Source organism: Tenrec ecaudatus, chromosome 10 (genome assembly GCF_050624435.1).
Source record: "Tenrec ecaudatus isolate mTenEca1 chromosome 10, mTenEca1.hap1, whole genome shotgun sequence".
In the NCBI taxonomy this organism is placed as follows: Eukaryota; Metazoa; Chordata; class Mammalia; order Afrosoricida; family Tenrecidae; genus Tenrec; species Tenrec ecaudatus.
This window is the reverse complement of record NC_134539.1, coordinates 118,421,480-118,442,810: the sequence shown is the minus strand read 5'-3', so window position 1 is coordinate 118,442,810 and position 21,331 is coordinate 118,421,480. Positions and strand designations below refer to the sequence as shown.

Genomic DNA, 21,331 nt, shown 5'->3' with positions numbered 1-21,331 from the left:
TGGAAACTTCGGGCCCTCACACATTGTTCTTCATAGAATTCACACTTGGGCTGTAGGCACCATCTGCGTCTTCTCTTCATTGAAGCTTGCTAGTATCATGTGGACCAGAAGCGTTGCCAACAATGCTTTTTTTTCCAGAAGAGGGTCCACATTTGTCTGCCTTGTACTTTGAGAATTATTCTATAGTAGCATGTTTATGACTTAATCACCTATAGATTTTTTATAATGTGGTCTGTGAAAAATGGGTATCAACTTCTCCAAAGATACTTTTACCGTGTAAAAATGACTAATCCCCACATGCAGTAGAGAGAGAACCATCTTTAAACATAGCCACTTCCTTTCAAAACAAAACAAACTCCCTCACCACCACCCCCCAAAAAAAAGAACCCATACCACTGAAAGGAAATGAACATTTTTTTTAAAAACCCATAAAGCTCAGTGTGACTAACCTACTGGAAAAATATTAACTAGGAAACTGAGTTGGGTAAATAACTCTAAAATAGATCTCTTTGCAAAAGAATTGAATTAAGTAACAGTTTTCAAAGTCAAATTCTGACTAACCATTTCTTAAGTATCCTAAAGTTCACTTCATTGTTACGTACCTAACATTCATTGAATGACACCCCTGGAGATATCCGGAGGTCTTTCCAGGGGAATGAGGGTGAGAGTCCTTCTTAAAAGGGATGGGTTGGGTTACTATGGCAGCCTTGTATGCCCACCTGAGTTTAAATAAATCCCCTGACCTGGGGGAACCTTCACAGATTTTGAGCAGAGAAAGGTAGACTTTGATAGGAACTTTAGTTTCTTTTCTTTACAGTGAAAACACACAGAAAACAGACTTGATCTCTTGTTTTCTTTGGATAACACCAGAGCCAATTCTAGCCTGTCAGGGCAAAGTCAATATTAATTAATAACTCTTGATCAACCAGTCATTCTGATACTGATCTTTTAATTGGATGGCCAATAAATGGGAATCGATGTAGATGTAGAGAGTTTTTTCTTAAAGAGCAAGTGATTCTGGGGAATTTTCACAACGTCCTGCACATTCCTTATGCGTTTAGTAGGTGTGGTGCTGGGCAATCTAACTATGGCACAGAGACTGTAGCAGCTGATAAAAAGATACCAACTTCAGTGTTTCTGCCTGGATGAGAGAAGGAGGTCAGAGGCAGCCTAGTGGGAAAAAAAAAAAAACAGGGAGCCAACTTAGAGCTGACAGAAACTCACCCTGATGATTTGACCAGCAAGTTCCCTAAGTCCACTGACCCAGATTCTCTCATTTGTAAATGCAAATTGACTTCTGTTTCAGCCTCCTGGGAAGCCTCCCCAGTGGTGACCCTGCTGCCTTTTGTAATCTTGCTCTCCTGCACCCAGTGCCATTCACAGATGAAATTTCAGGAACTGGCTGCTGTGTTCAGGCTCCAGAGGTGGCAGAGGAAGAAGCAGTAAGGGGATGAGGTTTGCCTGCACCCAATTTAGGAGCTGGTGGGGCGTCTCTTCAGTTCCTGGTTGCAGCTGATTGCAGTCTGCCTGGGGCCGAGCTGTTGGTGACATGGGAGTTTTGCCCAGCGTGAGTCAGCACTGCCAGGGGCAAACGGCTTGCTCTGTTGCCTTCCTGCTTACCAAAGATATGTCCCCAGGCGGCACCATTCACTCTGCCTGAAAGCCTCTGCTGTTGGTTTCTGAGATGATCTCATCTGAACATGGCTCTGACCGCCTCAGCCTCAGCGGCAGGAGCTGGAGGTACCACCTGCATTCTGCCCTGGCCAGGTTTTGAAAGAGGCAAACTCAGGTAACCACAGGGCGTTTTTCAGTTAGCTAGACTGAGCTGGGATCCAAACCGAGGGGGTGGTGCTGGGGAACGCCTAGTCTACTTGAGTCAGTACCTGTATCAAGTATCCTGTTTGGCTATCTAAATCTTCAACTCTTTAGAGATGCTTCAGGAGAAAGTTTTATTTCTTTTGGATTGGTTGTGGTTTTAACCCTAATCCAAGCATTTTAAACCTTGGAAGTGCCAAGCATATTAGCATTGTGGTTTTATCCATCCTTTTGCTCTTGAAGGTTCTCTTTATGTCTTGTGAAACACGTTAGTTAAATTAATGATTGTTGGTAGAAACAAGGCGAACAGATTCCTTGTTTGTCTTGTAATTGTGAATGTTGAATTGTCGAGCCCAACAATGTACCACGTGAGTTTTCTCTGTGGTATTGTGAAGAACTTCCTTTCATCCCTAATTCTCTTCAGCCTGCTACCCTGTCTCCTTTCCCCCTCCAAACTCAACAGGTAGAAATTATGCTCAAAGCTGTGCCCCTGCTCCTTCCAGTTACTCCAAATGGTCTATGTACTTCATTTCACCCTGAGCCCTTTGAAACATCTCAAATCTTGGAATCACTCTGCCCCAGCTTACACCTGGCCAGTGGTTTCAGCCCTGCAGTCAATTCCTCAGCGAAGCCTCCTCTTGTTCACTCAAACTGGAGGTGTACCCAGGAGAACCCTGCATGTGCTCCAACACTGAAAATATGGGCCTCTCCAGCTGGTTTTGCAGCATGGTATTTGATTAGTAGTAGGTTTCTAATAAGGGTAGAATGAGGAAGACTACAGGCATTGTGTGCTCCGGTTGCCAACGAGATCCATTCCTACGAGTGTCTTTGAGTCAGATTTGTAGGTAAATCAGAATAGATGTATCGTATATACACAAGTATGCGCTGACCCAAATGTCAGCCAAGGTACCTAATTTTACCACAAAAACTGCATTAAAAATGTGCTGAAATACTCGGCTCACACACGAGTATATACCATTACTTTAGGGTTAGGAGGCCTGTTGGCCCAGTAGCCTAGGGATTAGGCTGTTAACGGCAAGGCCAGCAGTTCAGATCCACCACTCTCTCCTTGGGAGAAAGGTAAGACTATGAGGTGGGTTTAATGAAGTGGGTTTTAGTGCGGCAGGCTTGTTAGTGCTTTGGTTTAGGCATTGGGCTGCCAACTGCAAGGTCAGTGTTTAAACCCAGCAGTCAGCCTTAGCGAGAAAGGCAAGGCTGTCTGCTTCCATAAAGAATTACTGCACGCTCAGAAGCCCTCTATGCCTCATAAGTTGACATCAGCTCCACGGCAGTGGGTTTGGTTTATTTGGTTTGTTTGGTTTCTCGGTTAATATAAGAAAAGGCTCCAAGCTTTTTCGTTGATTTTAAAACTGCAGATGCAGCTAGTAAGGTGATTTATGATAAGGGATTTGTTGCAAGCAGTGGCTTGTTCAGTCATTTCAAAATGAGGACAGATGTATATATTATTAAAGGGTAAGTAGGTGTTGTTCATAAGCCAACCCAGGGGCTTCCTGCTCCCTGCACTGTGCTTCCTCAACTCCGATTCTCTTCTCAGCCCTTCATGATTTTGGCATCTGCCCCCACTGCCCTACTCACACTTTCCTGGTGATAACTAAGAAACTCCTAGTTACCAAATTCAGGGCCCTAGTTTCTGCCTCCATTTTACTAATCTCTTCATTTAAAAAATGTTCTCCCCAGCAACCCTTTCAATTTGTCTTTGAAGCCCTTGCCGGAGTGTCTGTGGTTTCTTTCCATTCTCTTTTGACTATCTGATAGATGATGAGATTCTCTCTAAGGCAGCGGTTCTCAACCTGTGGGTCACGACCAGGGTATTGAAAAAGATATAGCTGAGCACTTCCTCTTCTTCCCCAGTGTCTGCTTGTACGTTTGCGCTGGACTACTTGTAACCACCTGTTTATGCTTCACGTCCTCTAAGCACGCTAAATGTATGGGTGCGAAACCCTTTGATTATGTTGGTCGTCATGTTTGCCTTCCCCCTTTTTTTCATCCCCAATGTCATTGCCTTAATTACCAGGGACCAAAAATTGGACAGTTTGTTTAACTCACAGATTTGAACCGATTCATTCTGGTACAGCCCCCTGTTGAGAATTTATATTTCTATTCCAAATATATCACTAAATCAGATTCTCCATTTGAATAAGAACCCCAGGTGAGGGTTTCTTCTGTTTGGATTCACAGCCTTGGTTTACTGCCTAGTAAGGCCCTCGCCCTAGTGCTTTACTGTTGTTTGTTTCATTTACTTGTAGGCAGCTCCTCAACCTGGGGATATCTGCTTCTTTAAAGATTATTGCCCCCAAAAACCTGGTACCGTAGGGCAGTTGTCTTGTTACCTGACGTCACACCTGACAGTCACCATAGTGGAGAGATTATAGACAACACCTTTCAATCTTGCACGTAAGGGCACACATTTTCCCTACCTTGCTTTCAGAAATGTGGTTGGTGACTCTTGGTTTAGCCTCTTATCAAATGTTGTTGGATTTTAGCCGCTCATCATAGGACTTCCATGCGTGTCTTCTCCAAAGTTATCTTCCTAAAAGCCTAGTCTCGTCTCGCATGAATCTGCAGTCAGTGCTCCTGGAAGCGCAGTCACAAAATCAAAGGATGTAGGTAGTGCATTGACAGATCTGTTGCACAAGATCTGTTTAAAGCATTGAAGAACAAAGGTGTCACCCTGAAGACTCAGGTGCTCCGGACCCAAGCCCTGGCATTGTCAGTCACCGCACATACATGTGGACATTGGACAGTGAATGAGGAAGACTGAAGAAAAGTTGATGCACTTGAATCACAGTGTTAGTGAGGAATATTTGAAGTACCATGACATGCCAGAAGAATAAACAAATATGTCTTGAAACAAATATAGCCAGAATGTGCCTTAGAAGCAAGGCTGGTGAAAATCCATGTCACATATTTTGGACATGTTAAGCAAGGCTGGTGAGAATTCATCTCACAAACTTTGGACATGTTATGAGGAACCAGTCCCTGAAAAGGACATCATGCTTGGTGGGGAGGCTCACAATGAGATGGATTGACATAGTGGCTGCAACATTGAAAGAGCATGGTGCAGGTCTCTGCAGTGGTTTGTTCTCTTGTACATTGGGCCAGGGAGACAGGTGGTGGCACCTAGCAACAGCAACGCCCTTTTTCATCCATAGGGTGTTGGACTCGCAGGAGTTCTCTTTCCTTCTTAGCTTCATTTGTAAAGTCCTTCACAAGCTGGCCCCATCAATCGGATCCTCTCTCCTCTTTCCTTTAGCCACTTCTCTCCTAACCCACCGAACCCAGCAGTTTCAGGAGCCCGCCCTGGTGGTGAAGTGGGTTCCATGCTTGCTGAGTTGTTAACTGCAAGGTAGCAATTCAGAACCACCAGCTGCTGAGCTGGAGAAAGGTGAGGTTTTCTATTCGAATAGAGAGGTATAGTCACCGAGTCCCAAAAGGCAGTTTTTTTTAAACGTTTTATTAGGGGCTCATACAACTCTTATCACAATCCATACATACACATACATCAATTGTATAAAGCACATCCATACATTCCCTGCCCCAATCATTCTCAAAGCATTTGCTCTCCACTTAAGCCCTTTGCATCAGGTCCTCTTTTTTTTTCCCCTCCCTCTCCGCTCCCCCCTCCCTCATGTGCCCTTGGTAATTTATACATCGCTATTTTGTCATATCTTGCTCTATCCGGAGTCTCCCTTCCCCCCTTCTCTGCCGTCCATCTCCCAGGGAGGAGGTCACATGTGGATCCTTGTAATCAGTTCCCCCTTTCCAACCCACTCACCCTCCACTCTCCCAGCATCACCCCTCACACCCTTGGTCCTGAAGGTATCGTCCACTCTGGATTCCCTGTACCTCCAGCCCTCATATGTACCAGTGTACAGCCTCTGTCCTATCCAGGCCTGCAAGGTAGAATTCGGATCATGGTAGTTGGGGGGAGGAAGCATCCAGGATCTGGGGGAAAGCTGTGTTCTTCATCGGTACTACCTCGCACCCTGACTGACCCATCTCCTCTCCTAAACCCCTCTATGAGGGGATCTCCATTGGCCGACACCAAAAGGCAGTTTTAATCTGTCTCTTCCCACCTGGCTTCCACCCAGAGAGCAGTCATAGCTTCGCTCTCCTTTGACCTCAAAGACCAATACTTCTCCCCTTCCTTCTCTGGCTCTGCCTCCTTTGGGCCTTAACTGTCCTCTAGCATTCTGCCATTCCAATTTTCCTTTCATTCTCTAGTGACCATAAGTTGGCCCTGCTTTTGAGATAAGCCATGCATCTCCTCTTCTGCACCTTGTCCTATCTGCCATTCTCTCTTCAGGATTAGGCTAACATGCCCTCACTGGTCTTCTCTTGGCCACTCTTGCCTCTTTCCAGTTGGCATGTTACTCTCCTGCTTCAAAATCGTCAATGGTTTCCATTGTGCTTCTGAACCAGGGGTAGACTCCCTCTGTGGTTCACATAGCTGCGTGTGATGTGGTCCTTGCCTACCTCTTCCGCTGTACCACATGCTCTCTCCCCTCACTCACCACATTCATCTAGGCCACTCTGATGAATGGCTTTTAGTTCCTCAAAAACAGTAAAGCAGACGGACGAGCCCGGCGAGTCTTGCGGCTGTGGAGGGCGAGGCCCTGCAGGCGCTGCCGCGAAGATGGGCCGCGAGTTTGGGAACCTGACGCGGATGCGGCATGTCATCACCTACGGCTTGTCGCCCTTCGAGCAGCGCGCCTTCCCCCACTACTTCAGCAAGGGCATCCCCAACGTGCTGCGCCGCATGCGGGCGTCCATGCTGCGCGTCGTGCCCCCATTTGTGGTGGTTTATCTTGTCTACACGTGGGGGAACGAGGAGTTTGAGAAATCCAAGAGGAAGAATCCAGCGACCTATGAAAATGACAAATGAGCAACTCACCTGGCTGATGTTTTCCGGTCCCTGAAATACCCTTCGCTGGTAGAGGAGTTTGCATTGTAGTGTCTTGAATACAGAATAAATGTCTTATGGGAAAAAAAAAACAGTAAAGCATACATTGCCAAGACCTGTACACTTTCGAAACATCCCCATCAGTTCACTTTCAGACCCAGTTCCTTATCAAACTCCAGGTTTCCCTTTTCTGTAACAAGGTTGTCTGGCACACAGTGAGGACTGGATAAGTATATGGTGATGTATGGATTCCAGAGTCTTCACACAGGCTAACATATGAACCTAATTATATGCACTCTACCTCACCTTCAGTTTTAGTATCTCAATAGTCAAATGCTTGCTAGATATCTGTGCCTCAAGTTTATCATACCGAATATACTCAAAACCATATCCTTTTCTCCAAACCAGTTTCTACAGTCTTTTGAAATGATATAATCTGCATAAGCCACACTTTCTGCTTCAGAACTATGAAATATCCCATTCATTTGCTCCACCTGTCCAAAATTCAAGTCACCCCTTAAAACGGGATTCATTCTTTTTTTCATTCATACAGTCAATCAGCCACTTATTCATTCAACAAATACTCACTGAATGCCTTTGTGAAGAAGGTACTATTACAGGCCGTGGAAAGCTCAGGAGACATATTTTCTTGTCTATTATGAATAGAGCCAAAACCCCAAATAATTCATTATAAACTGAAAAGAAAAAAAGTGTTATGAAGCAAAACTGCTTGCTGGAAACTAGAAAAATGAGCATGGCATCAAGAAACATTGCTCTGTTGGTATGCCAAGTGAGAGCACCACCCAGCGTAGCTTGACTGGCAGGCTGGGAGGGAGAGCATGCCCAGCAGAAGGTCTGTCTGAGTCTGGAAGCAGGAAGACGAAACCAGCAAGCCATACAGATATAGCACCTCTCTGGATCTGTCTTATTCCATTTGCCCACCCCATCCTCATTTTACTAGTTACCTGAGAGAAAGGACAGAAGTGAATCTCATGTGCCCACACCCGAAGAGATAGAGTTTAGTGCCTAGGAGTTTAAGTGTAAACACCTAAGAGTTTAAGCTTGTAAAAACACCTCCCACCATGTGGTACTCATATGTAGCCAGAGATGTCAACCAAATGTCCACATTGTCCATTAAATAAGCATGTATTGATTGGTTTCTCATTAAAAATCTCTAAGGTCAGTGTGGTCGATTGTTTCTAAAAATAGCCTCGATAATTGCAGCGATCCTGTACATTCTTTTGCAATGTAACTTCTACTCTGCCCATTCAAAGCTGGGGGCCCGGTTCCCCTCCCTCCCGGGTCTGAGTGGGACTTTTTTGGATAGAAAGGATGGGTGAACAGCATTAAGGACAATGCCCAGGTCTTATAAGACAAGGAGCTTCCAACAAGGCCCCTGAGAAGTCAACCACCATGTAAAGATTCCTAATGTGCATGAGTAGGTGAGCCACCAAGAAAGCAGCAGGCCTCACGGAGATGGAAACGGGTCTCACCAGCAACTAGTACCAAGGCCCCAGCCATGCATGTGAAGCCACCTGGAATCCTCCAGACCAGTTAACAGCCTGGGAAGCAGAGCAATGTGTCTGTCCCCTGCCTGCTTCCCAATCCACAGAATGGTAATGAAATTCTCAAGTTGTTTGTTACATTGTAACAGATAACAGAAAAGTCAACACTTTCTTTAGAAGACATTCAAATTGTTTCCCATCTTTGATGATCAAATTCCTCCCCACTTTCAATCAAAATTGCTCCTCCTTCAACTTAAGCCCATTTCTGCTGAAAACTTTGAAGTGCGGGAGGAGCCATCCTCCTGGCAAAATGTGTGTCTGTGCTTAACAGTGTCATCAGCCCTCCCTTGCCTTTTCTTTCCCTAGGCTACGCATTTTTAATTTTAACTGTTCATGAAAGAACCTAATTTTTCAGTCTTTTAATCACTTTTAATTATCTTCACTAAGCATGGGGGAAGCAAAACTGAATATGCCTGTATCTAAAAGAGATTATTTCCCCCTTAAAAACAAAGAGATTATTTCCTATTCCGATTCATTGTTCTTTAATTCCACACAGCCCCAAATCTGGCATTTTCACATCCCAAGAGCTGTGAGATTCTTTACAAACTTAACTTTCTCACTGTAAGAGTAAAATGTGTCTGCTCTTAACACTCGGCTCACTCCATTTTTCTGCCGATTCCCTTCACTCCATCAGCCTGGCTTTATACTCCACTATCTCACTAGGTGTTAACAAACCCTAGACAATGGAAATGCAGAGGAAAAGCACTAAGGTTGGAGTGGATGCACCAGTAATTTCAGTGAAAGGCTCTTATCACGGTCAAGGCCTTTTCATCGGTCAGGTGGGCACCAGGTGACCTCATTCTTACCTAGATGATCAAGTGGTCTTTACCTACTGAAAAAAGGCTTCTTTTTCCGGGGAAGCAGGCAGCATATTTCCCAGAGAGAGACAAACTAGCTGCTCCCTGCAGTGTTCAGAACATGGCTTCTTTCTCCACACCTTACCAGATGTATGTTTCAATGTTAGAACTGTCACAACCGCTAAACACGGAAAAGAAAGCTCGCCCAGCAAAGAGGTATGACGGGATATCAAGTAAACTAATACATGGGAAAGAGTTCAGTAAAGTTCTATAAAAATGTTAGGTGATATTTGGGGATGTTTCAGCAAGCCCCTTTCAAGCTGCAAATGAACTTGCACTGGTCTCAGGTGACAAATGCTTTCGATACCCATTAAAAACATGCGATCTACCAAGACAATTGAGCTGGGGGACCTACTTCAACCACTGCTGTCTTTGGTAGGCCAGGGACCAGGCTCAGTCAAGACGTTCAAAAGTCTACTGGTCCCAAAGAAGGAAGATCTATTTCCTTTCCAGAAAAGGTTTCACATGGGCAGCCAGTTTGTTGGAGGAGTAAGCCACCTTGCTGATGAGAAGGGAAAGCCCTTCAGAACAGGCAGAGTTCTTAGAGAACAAGCTGAAAAGAGACTCGGTAGGTTAAAAATGCAAAAAAACAAACCTACTGCCATCAAGTCATTTCTAACGGGCTAGCAAGAGATTCGCGGAAAGGAACATGGATAGCACATCTGTGTTTGGGCATGTTGAAGGTCATGAAGGTTGAGGGCTTACAGGAAAGAACTGTGCACTTTCTTGGTTATCAGAAGATCTTTGGAGAAAAGGCTATCGATAGGATGAAATGGAAAGAGTTAATGAAGGTGTGTGTTGGGAAGTGAAGGCAGAGTACCAGCTACACTTGGGGGAGGGGCATGGGGTGGGAGACAATGACCAGGGAAGTGGCCAATTGAAGAGAAAGGCAGAACAGAGAGCTTGCTTTTGTACAGACTTAGTATATTCAAATGGAAGTCTGTGCTTTTTTCTTGCGGAGCAGCTGATGGTTTGAACAGCTGTCCTTGTAGATCATAGCCCAGCGCAGAACTACTAGGCCACCAGGACTCCTCACCAAACTTAGTATATTCAAACTCAAAAACTCTACCATGGAGTTGCTTCTGAATCATAGTGACCCACCATGCCACCAGATGTCCTTGAGAAGTGTATTAGGTACTGCCAAGTTGGTTTCAACTCCTAGCCACCCTGTGGAACAAGACACTGCCTGGCCCAACACAGTGCCAATTATTGAGTCCATTGTTGCATCCACTGTGTCAAGCCATCTTGTTGAGTCTTCGTCTTTTTTGCTGACCCTCTACTTTGCCAACTATACTGTCCTCCAACAACTGATGTCTCCTGATGACACATCTAAAGGATGAGGTGGAGCCTCACTTTACTTCTAAAACGGATTTGTTCTAGCAGATCATGGTATGTATGCTCTTTGCTAACAACATAATTCAAAGACATGAATTTTTCTTTGGTCTTATTTGTCTGGCTTTTGTGTACATATGAGGCCATTGAAAATGTGACTTGGGTCATATGCACATTAGTCTTCAAAGTTACATCTTGACATCTGTAGACCCACTGTCATTGAATTGATGGTAACTTATATAGGATTTCTGAGACTGAATCTTCACCGAAGCAGAAAACCTTATCTTTCTCCTGAGGAGTGGTTGATGGATTTGAGCCACTGCCCGTGTAGTTAAAAGCTGAACACCTAACCCACAGCATTACCAGGGTACTGCCACCTAGGCTACTAGAACATTTATAAAGACTTATATTGAAGTCACCACACAGATCCAAGTACAGAGCATTTTCAATGTCAGCTATCAGACTCCTTTCTGCTTTAGCCCAATAAATTCCTATCATCCCCTGAAAGAGTAACTCTGTTAACTATGCCCTCTTTAGTGTGGCTTTGTTCCCTCAATGTTGTGTGTGTGAGATAGATTGTGTTGCTGCATGAAGCAGTAGATTGTTCTTTTCTGTTGCTGTGTAGGGTTCCATGATCTGAACGTGCCATTGATTCATTCTTGTATTGATGGCAGGAGTTAAAAACTATATTGAACCAATAATTATTGAATATATACTGTGTACCAAGCACTATGCTGGGTGCAAGACTATTGATTTCTGTCTTTAGCAGATAATGTGTAGTGATCTCAAAGTGGATGGTCAAATCCTAGGGTGTTGCTGTGGGTTAACCACTGGATAGCTAACTACAGGTTGGCAGTTCAAAGCCACCAGCTACACTGTAGGAAAAAAAGATAAGACTGCACCCATAAAGACCTATAGTCTCATAGGATCACTGTTAGTTGGAACTGACTCGATGGCAGTGGGTTGGGATTTTTTTTGGTAAGAATTTATTTAAACATTTTATTGGGATCTTAGAGATATAATAATAGCAATCCATAAATCAATCATATCAAGTGAACTTGTACATAATGTTGCCATCATTTTCAAAACATCTTTCTGCTTCAGCCCTTTGATATCAGCTCCTCTTTTTCCCCCTCCCTCCCTGATATTCACACCCTTGTGAACCCTTAAAAATTATATATTATTATTTTTTCATCTCTTACACCAGTGGTTCTCAACCTTCCTAAGGCCTCAACCCCTTAATACAGTTCCTCATGTTGTGGTGACCCCCCCAACTATAAAATTGTTTTAATTGCTACTTCATAACTAATTTTGCAACTGTTATGAATTGGGCGGCCCCTGTGAAAGGGTCATTCAACCTCCAAAGGGGTCGTGACCCACAAGTTGAGAATCACTGTCTTAACACTGTCCATTGTGTCCCTTCACACACATTTGTCAGTGGGGGTGGGGGGTGTTATACATCCATCATTACTATCAGTTCCCCCATTCTCCCCTTCCCCAACCACCCTCCCTGTACCCTTATGATATCACTATTCCCGTTACTGTTTCTGAAGAGTTTATTCCTGGATTCTGTGTCAAAAGTTCTTAGTTGTACCAATATACATATTCTGGTCTAGTCAGATTTATGAGGTCGAATTTGGATCATGATAGTTGGGGGAAGGAAGCATTAAAGAATTAGAGGAATGTTGTGTGTTTTGTCAGTGCCATACTGCATCCTGGATGAATCTTCCCTTCTGTGAGGGGATGTCCAATTGTCTACACATGGATTTTGAGTCTTCCCTCTGACCCTTCTCCTTCATGTCAATATAATTGTTTGGTTTTGATCTTCTGATACCTGATCCCATTGACAATCTTGTGAACACGTGGGCTTTGTTGCTTCTCTGCTAGATGGCCTCTTGTTTAGCTTCAAACCTTTAAAACCCTAGAAGCTGTATCTTTTAGTAGCCGGGCTCCATCAGCTTCCTTCACAATTGCTTATGCACCCCTTTTGTCTTCACTGATCATGTCGGGGAGGTATCATACAGTGCCAGGTTATGAGAACAAAGTATTTTGTTGAAGGAAGGCTTGAGTAGAGACCCAAAGTCAGTCTGCTACCTTAATGCTTTAACATATATGTACATCAATCAATTCCCCTATCATATTTAGTATATTTTCATATGTACATGCCTATATTTATATCTTATCTATGTAGATTTTGCCTCCTAGTTCTTTCTTCTATTTCCTTTTACTTTCCTCCTGCTCCACTGTCATGTTCACCCTTGTTCAGCTCTCAGAAACTCTTCTCAGCTACATTACAATTGATCAAACCCCACCTGCATTCTGCACCCTTGTTGCCATCGATTTTAGATCCCTTGTTGTTTACTTGTCTCTGAATTTGTTGACTCCCCACTTGCTCCCTTTCCCTGCCTCCTCCTCTCCCGTGTTCTCCCCCACCCCCCCAACCATCAGTCCATTGTTTTCTCCTCGGGATTGTTTATCTTGCCTATCTTATATAGATAGACATAGAGAAAAAGAAGGTCCTGGGAGGTGGGGGGAGCCTATAAATAGTTCCGGGTCTGTCTTCTGCTGGCCTTTATGAATGTTTTCCAATCGGATCTGATGAGGTGCCAAGACCCCTGCCGAGTCAGAAGTCTATTTTTGGGATTCTTCAAGGACTTCCTTACTCTGCTCCCATTGCTGCCCTGTTGCGCCCCTTTTGTGTTTTGCACCCATGTGTGGGAGCCGTGGGGCGGGGGGCGGTCAGACCAGACACTCTTCCTGCACTGTTGTCTCCAGACTGTCCTCCGTAGGGTTGTGGGCCTGTGAGGGGACATTGTGTCTCGGGGGTGGGGGCACGTGGTGGGGTTGGCCCTACAGTCCTCTGTGTGTATTGGGCTGCTCTGAGCAGAAATGCCCTCCTTGAGGCTTGGTGGGCCCGGATAAGGTCCTCTTTCTTTCTCTCTTAGTTTGCTTCTGTGTGGTCAGGACAGGTTAGCCACTCTGCCCAGCCTGTATGTTCAGTGCTGACCTTATAGGTAATATGTTCTTCTGGGGAAGGGGTCGACCAAGGCTTGTGGCTGCCCCATTGTTCTCTCTGTTAGTTTGCTGCTCCATGCTGGAATGTTGCCCTCAAGGCCTGGTGAAACAGATTGAGGTTTCTCTCTCTCCCTTTCCAGTGCAGATATAAACCATACCCTTCCTGGGGGTAGATTAGCATCTTATTCCCCCAATACCAAAGCCTTAGTTAGTTAGTTAGTTTCCCCCTATTTTCTAGTTGGGTTAGGTCTGACCCCTGCCGTAGTACCTGGATCTCTACCTGGAAATTATTCATTAAATAACTTTATGCCCATTGTGCTTTTTTTTTTTTTTTAAGCTTATCTCAGTGTACTTGTCCTTTTGTGCTTGGCTAACTTCACTTAGCATAGTTTCCTCCAACTCTTCCTGTGAGATGATATGCTTCATGTGTTCATCACTGCTTTTTAGGAATGCATAGTACTCCGTTGTTTGTATATACCTGAGTTTTTTAATTCATTCGTCAATCGATAGACATTTGGGTTGTTTCCAGTTCTTTGTGATTGTGAACTGTGCCGCGATAAACTTTGGAGTGCAGATGTCTGATCATGGTCTGTTTCTCTTGTTTTGTTTTGAGCTGTTTCATAATTATTCTGGTTACATGCCCAGCAGGGAGATTGCTGGGTCATATGGTAGCTCGATTTCCATTTGTTTTAGGTATCACCAAATAGATTTCTACAGTGGCTGTACGTATCTACAGGACCATGGGCAGTGGATGAGTGTTCTTGTCTCACCACACCCCCTCCAACACCTGTTGTTTTCTGATTTTTTTGAATTAGGCTATCTTTGTTTTTGTTTAATCATTTTATTGGTAACTTATCACAATCCATACATCACTTGTATAAAACACATTTGTACGTTTGTTTCCCTCATCATTCTCAAAACATCTGCTCTCCACGTAAGCCCCTGGTATCAGCTCATTTCCCCCCCTCCCTCCCTGTTCCCCACTCCTTCATGAATCCTTGATAATTTATAAATTATTATTTTGCCATATCTTACATTGTCAGACGTTTCTCTTCACCTTCTTTCCTGTTGTCCGTCCCCCAGGGAGGAGGTTATTTGTAGATCCTTGTAATCAGTTCCCCCTTTCTCCCTCATCTTCCCTCCACCCTCTCGGTATTGCCACTTTCACCACTAGTCCTGAGGGGTTCATCTGTCCTGGATTCCCTGTGTTTCCTGTTCCTATCTGTACCAGTGTACATCCTCTGGTCCAGCCAGATTTGTAAGGTAGAATTGGGATCATGATAATGGGGGGGGTAGGGGAGGAAGCATTTAGGAACTAGAGGAAAATTATGTTTCATCGTTGCTACACTGCACCCTGACTGGCTTGTCTCCTCCCTGCAACCCTTCTGTAATGGGATGTCCCAGTTGCCTACAGATGGGCTTTGGGTCCCCACCTGTACCCCCCCTCATTCACAATGATATGATTTTTTTTCTTTGATTCCTGATCCCTTCAACACCTTGTGATCACACAGGCTGGTGTGCTTCTTCCATGTGAGCTTTGTTGCTTCTGAACTAGATGGCCGCTTGTTTACCTTCAAGCCTTTTAAGACCCCAGATACTATGTCTTTTGGTAGCTGGGCACCATCAGCTTTCTTCACCACCTTTGCTTATGCACCCATTTGTCTTTAGCAATCATATCAGGGAGGTGAATTGGGTTACCTTTGAAGGTGTTAGGTGGTATCTCATAGTTGCTTTAATTTGCATTTCCTTTATGGCTAATGATTGGGAACATTTTCTCATGTGTTTATTGGCCATTCGGTTTTCCACCATTGTGAAACTTCTGTTCCGGTCTTTAGCCCACTTCCTCGCTTGGCTATTTGCTTTTTTACTTATTGTAGGCTAGCAGAGTATTGCAGATTTTAGTAATAAGGCCTTTATCTGATGTGTCATTGCAAAAGATGTTTTTCCAGTCTGTGGGATCTCTTATTACTCTGTCTTGTTGAAGTCTTTTGATGTACACAGGTGCTTTATCTTCAGGAAATCTCACTTGTCAATTTGTGCTTCCTCTGTGTCTGTATCCTTCTCTAGTTCCGGTAACCTTTGTTTCCCTATGCCAAGGTGCTTAGGTTTGTCCTAATTCCCTTGTTGATGGCTCTAATCATCTGGGGTTTTTCTTCGTGGTCCCACCACCACCATGAATTTATTCGTGTGCATGGGGTAAGTTAAGGGTGTTGCTCTATTTTTCTGCAGGTAGATATCCATTTTTCCCAGCACCACTTGTTGAAGAGGGCATCCACTTCTCATTTGATGGTTTTTTGACCCTTATTGAAGATCAGTAGTCTGGATGCTGATTTCATTTCTAGGTTTTCTGTTCTTTTCCATTGGTCTGAGTATCTGTCATTATACCAGTACCATGCTGTTTTGACCACTGTGGTTGTGTAGTAGGTGTTGAAAGTCAGGTAAAGCAAGTCCTCCGACTTTGTCCTTTTTCTTGGGGAGTGCTCTGCAATTCTGGGCTTCTTCCCTCTACATTATGAAGTTGGTGGTCAGTTTTTCCAATTCTTTGAAGAAGGATGTTGGCATGTGTATCAGGATAGCATTAAACATATATACTACCTTGGGTAGGATAGGCATCTTTACTTTTTAAAAAAAGTAGATCATTTCTTTCCTTTTTTTTAGATCATTTCTTTCCTTTTTTTTTTTGTGTGTGTGATCCAAGTGGATTTTTATGAAGGACAAGACAAATTTCAGGTTTTACAGTCTCAAAGGGGTTTACAATTGGGCATTAACACCACATGGAAAAGAACACCCCCACATGCAGAACTGGGGGGGAGCCCAGAAACCTAGAGGCTTAGAGCATGTGGGTCCAGAGGCTGTGGTCCCTGAGTAGACCTGGAGCAGGTGAATGTGCACCCACACAGGGGAGGGAAACCATCCCCCTCCACCTGCTGCTGACCAGGAGCTGGGTAAGAGAAATATCCCACAACCAGGATATTTCAAATCTCGGGCTGGGAAGGCATAGTTGCTGGTATTAGTTGACCCATTGGCTGAGTTAGGCTCACCTGGCTCAGGGGCTTGAGTATGAGTATGTTCACTTGGGGGTCTTCATAGGTGAATAAATCATTTCATTGGGGCTCTTACACCTCTTATAAAAAATCCATACATCTATTGTATCAAGCACATTTGTACATATGTTGCCATAATAATTTACAAAACATTTTCTTTCTACTTGAACTCTTGGTATCAGATCTTCTTTTTCCCCCTCCCTCCTCCACCCTCCCACCCTTGTGAACCCTTGATAATTTATAAATGATTTTAATTTTCATATTTTACACCGTCCACTGTGTTAACTTCTTTTTTTTTAAGGCGTGCAAAAGACCCTCTAGAGTACTAGGAAGTTTAAAATTAACTTGCTCTATATTTTTATCTTACCATTTGAATTTTGTTTTAGGTGTTAACTTTGGCTTTTGTTTTGAATCAGAAAAAGGAGCAGAGAAGAAGATAATCCACATGTTAAATTTTGTAGTTAACTTTTAAACTTTTGAAGAACTCCAAAGTTACTTCCCCATTTTACAGATTAAGTAGCTGAGTTTAACTTGCTCCGGATCTTACAAATAGAGAAGTGGCAGACTCATTCTGCTGTGGAGGCTTCTTTGTTGCCACTGTGTCAACCTTGTACTTAATGCTTTCTCATCTTTTTTTTTCATTTCGCTTATAGTAATTCTGTAAGGAGCATATTAAAATGTCCATTTACAGGTGAGAAATCTGAAGCACCGATGAAGTGATTAGTACACAGACACCTGTCTAGTCCATGACACCTGCTGACTTCTTTCCACTGGGCACCATGACTGCCTCTTTACACTTGGTGAGGAAGCTTCATTTGTGGGAGAAACCAGCCCCACAACTAATCACGGGTTCATTAAGCACAGTTGTGGAGTTAAAATAGATATAGGTTATAATAAAGTCATAGGGAATAAGAGAGATAGGAGAGAGAGTAAATGAAGGAGTCAGACACATTTCATAGTAGCTTGCTCACGGCCATGATCTCACCAGCCAGGTCTGTGTGCATAGCGCTGGCAGAGGAGAGGGGAGAAGAGAGAGAGGGATTTATTTCAAACCAAGGCTTATTTATCTTTTCAGGGCATGCAAGCTCCCTGGTTACAGGTAAAGACATGTCACAGGAAGGGGTTGTACTATAGGTAATACAGTAATGGGAGGGGGTGGTCTAGGGGTGTACACGCTATAGGAAGAGGAGGGATTAAGGGTATGAATGTGAAAGATGGACGCATTCTAGATTCATGATGGCGGCCTTACCTTGATTGTCCTTGAGCTGGAGGCTTGATTTACTCTAAGCTTTCTGTGGAAAGGAATCTACTGCCCTTAGCAGCAGGGAGTGAGACCCACCTATGGTGGGGTGAGTAAGAGTGTCTGGTTGGCTGGATGCCTACTGGGAGACCGTCCCTGACCTCCACCGTGTGCTGGCAAACAGCTGCTCAGGTTTGGAATATCTTTGGGGGAGACAAAGCTGGGGGAGTCTTTTTATATCCCACAAAACTAGGTGAGGAATTTTCTAGTTACCTGACCAATGAAGATTGGGAGACAGTAGGGACCAGAAATATGACGTAGACAAAGTAGCCAACATGAATACAATGAAATGTTGGTTGTCAGCACAATTTGTCCCAAATTCAAGTTCAAATACTAGAGAAGTTCGAGAACAAAATGTAATTTTTCCCATAAGAAATAATGGAAACCCAAGTAATTGGCTTGGAGGCCCCAAAATTGCACTTAGAAATGAATTTTCCCAGGACTTTCAATCACTATTGGAGGCTTTTGGTTTCTTGCAGATCACTGTCTCAATTTGCTATCACCATCGCGTTGTTTCTGATTTATCCAAATCAACAGAAACTTTTCAGCCTCTTCCACGGTCTGGGTCCTTTGTGGTTAACAATTTCACACCTTTTGCTACATTAGCTGCTTTAATCATACTTGCACCCGCAAAAATGTTGATAACGTCCACTCAGTCATGTTGTAGTCAGCTGCCAAGCCAGACAAGCGGCGACCTGATTCCAGTTTCGCAGATTCCTTTCTTTAGCTCTCATGACTCTCACGGTTTTCCTCTTGGCTTTTACTGCTGGAATCACCAACTCACTTTGGGGCTATGGTTATGATGTTTTATACAAATAAACACACACACACAAAGCTCCACACAAAAAGCACAGTGATGAATGTTTTAACACACTAACACAAGCAACGCTCTGCTGTCTGACCGAGGGCGGAGCTTAGACTGAGGTTTCATGTCTTTGTCCGTGTGACTTGTGACTCACCCGCAGCCTGTACTGGTTTTCTCCGTTGCCTTTTCCCTTTGAATGTTGAGCAAAGTTGCACTGAGCAGATTTTTTTTTGAATGTTGTTGTTTGCATGGGGGAAAGGTCAAGCGCTGTTGTTGCTGTTTCGAGCACTTCTCTATAAGTACCACTTACCCCTCCTGGTGTACTCCATTTCTCAGACGAGGAAAAGGAGGCAAGAGACCTAAGCACCTTGAGTGAGGACACCTGTGAGGATGACCTTGTGGGCTGTCTGACTCCAGGCCGCCTTTCCCTAAACCTTGCTCAGCACCGCTCTTTGGAAAGTTGTTCCCGGAATATCAACTAGGATAACAGCGAGGTCCCAGGCGGGAGCTTGTTGGGAAAGTCATCAATGAAGTCTTCAAACCTTTCTCCACGACTTTGATGCTGGAGGAGGGAGGAAGGGGAAGAGCAGCATGGAGGAGAGTTCAGCGATTCCTCAGGGACCGCAGGGTGCGGGGATGACAGATTGCAGTGGAGTCTCTGGTTAAGAAAAGTTGTGTTGGAAATGTATCCTGACTGTAAATATTTACTTTAAACCAGGTATGGTGATATGGGGGAAAGAATGCACACATGGGTACGTTGGGGCTTTTAGCCCTCCAGAAGGTTGGAGAGAGCGATAGAGTGCGATATCAAAGTGTGTCATTGAGGGCCAGGGGAAGTGGAGTCCGGAAAGTATTGGCAGTTGGACTTGTAGATTGAGGGTGGCATAAAGCAGGCTGGCTTTTGGGTTGTTTCTTACAAAGACCCCTCAGGGTTTTGTGCATTGTGTTCTTAGGTCTGACTCTGGTCTCAAGACACAATTTGTTGAGCACCTGGAAAGAAGCCGTCTGTGGAGACAGGGTTGTATTCAGACTTGACTGACTGTCCTTAGAACAGAATGCCAATTTATTATTTTAGAACGAAGAATTCCTTTCTTGTTTAACAGGATTCTGAATTTTGTTAGGATGTTGGTTTTCAATATCAAGAGATCTGGGAAATCAAATTTTGTAATATCAAGAATGTTTGGCAGGCATAGAATAAGATAGAAAGATTTGTGGTAGGAGAATACAGTTATAAGCTAAGCTAAGATTATAGATTGCTTATAATATGTCACTCACTGTACTAAGTGCTTTGCATTCGAGAGCATTTTTAATTCTCCCAATGATCCTCCAGCATTGTAGACACAGTAATCTGCATTTTGCCAATGGCTAGGTGATATGCCCAAGGCCAGTAAATGAATAAGAGGGGGTGAGCTGAGATTTGAGCCCAATCTCTTTGGTTCTAGAACTCAAATCTTTAAACTTTCTCCAATGCTGTTCTTGTTTAAGTTTCATGAACTAACCTAGATCCTCTGCAGAGAATAATACCTAGTGTCATCTAGCTGCAGTGTTTTTCTGCCTTAGGCAGTTCAAAAGGAGCCCTCTTGGCGGAGTAGTTACATAGTGCTTATACTTCAGGCTGATAGCTACAAGGTTAGTCATTCAAAACCACCAGCCAGGAGAAAGGACAGGCGTTCCTGCAACACTTTCCAAAACCCACAGGGGCAGTTCTGCCCTGTCCCGTAGTGAGTTGCTGATCGGCATTGACACAATGCTGTACAATTTGATTTTCCATTGATTTTTACTATCTTAATTTTAACAAATAAGTTTATGAGGTACTTTCAACTCCTACTTTGAGTTTCCACTGGATTTTAAATTCCCATTTTGACACTGATTTTAGGATACTTAGGCAGGCTCCAGACTAGCATTCTGGTTCTGCTTTGGCCCAGCATACACTCTGGTTTGCTAGCTATATTGTCAACACCATCCACCTCTCATGCCTGCTTCCACCTCAAACAAATCTAGTCCGTTTTACAGTATTTCGGTTCTTAATTTCCTAGTTGAGTGACCTTGTCTGTTGTGCTTGAGGCGGGGAATACCATTCTTCCTATGACCGCTGCCTCTCTGATCTTTGACTGGGAGGAACCTAACCCCCTTTTCATCTCAGTATCAGCAGAGGAGTTTTTTTTTTTGCAATATCTTTTATATGGCATGATATCCTTTCTGCCATAGATTTCAGTTGTTGTGTCCGTACTGTTATCACACCCTTTGGACCATTGGACAGTGTCGTCTGGTTGACCTTCTGTAACCTCTAGCTTCCAGCTCAGTTCCCTGTATATAGGAGGCATCTGGGAACTGTTGCATGAAGGAACAGAATTTCAGATTTAACCTTCTGCTCTTTGGTCTAGCTTTCCCCCCCTTCCTTACTCATTTTTTTTCTTACACACTTGCCAACGCGTTTTCCCTTGTGCTCACTCACTGAACTTGTCTCCACCACTCCCTTATCCAGATTTTGCCCCATTCTTTCCCCATGAACAGTCTTGGCGTGGGCGTGCCACAAGCTGCTGGCCAGTCCCTCCGTCCTTTTGAGGCTCTGTTCTCCCCATGAATCATCTGACCAGCATGGGATCTGAGTGAGGATCACATTAAGATCTTAATAGAACAATCTTTAAAGTTTATTTAGTATGTTGTTTTCAAG

General features: G+C 43.9%; 2 protein-coding genes across 4 annotated transcripts in view; both read left to right on the top strand.

Annotated features, from left to right (window-relative positions):
• RFFL (ring finger and FYVE like domain containing E3 ubiquitin protein ligase) overlaps positions 1-21,331 on the top strand; it is an 86,905-nt gene that overhangs the window by 27,099 nt on the left and 38,475 nt on the right. Inside the window, exon 1 of one of the 3 annotated variants that reach the window (XM_075561400.1) lies at positions 1,656-1,789. The exons of the other annotated variants lie outside the window; for them this stretch is intronic. The gene's annotated coding sequence lies outside the window, so the exon portion shown is untranslated. Of the gene's footprint in view, positions 1-1,655; positions 1,790-21,331 lie in introns of those variants that run through there. 3 annotated transcript variants of the gene reach the window in all.
• LOC142458214 (cytochrome b-c1 complex subunit 8) lies at positions 6,449-6,813 on the top strand. The gene has a single exon (XM_075559257.1). It carries the CDS (start codon positions 6,473-6,475, stop codon positions 6,719-6,721), a length of 249 nt encoding a protein of 82 aa, XP_075415372.1. The 5' UTR covers positions 6,449-6,472; the 3' UTR covers positions 6,722-6,813.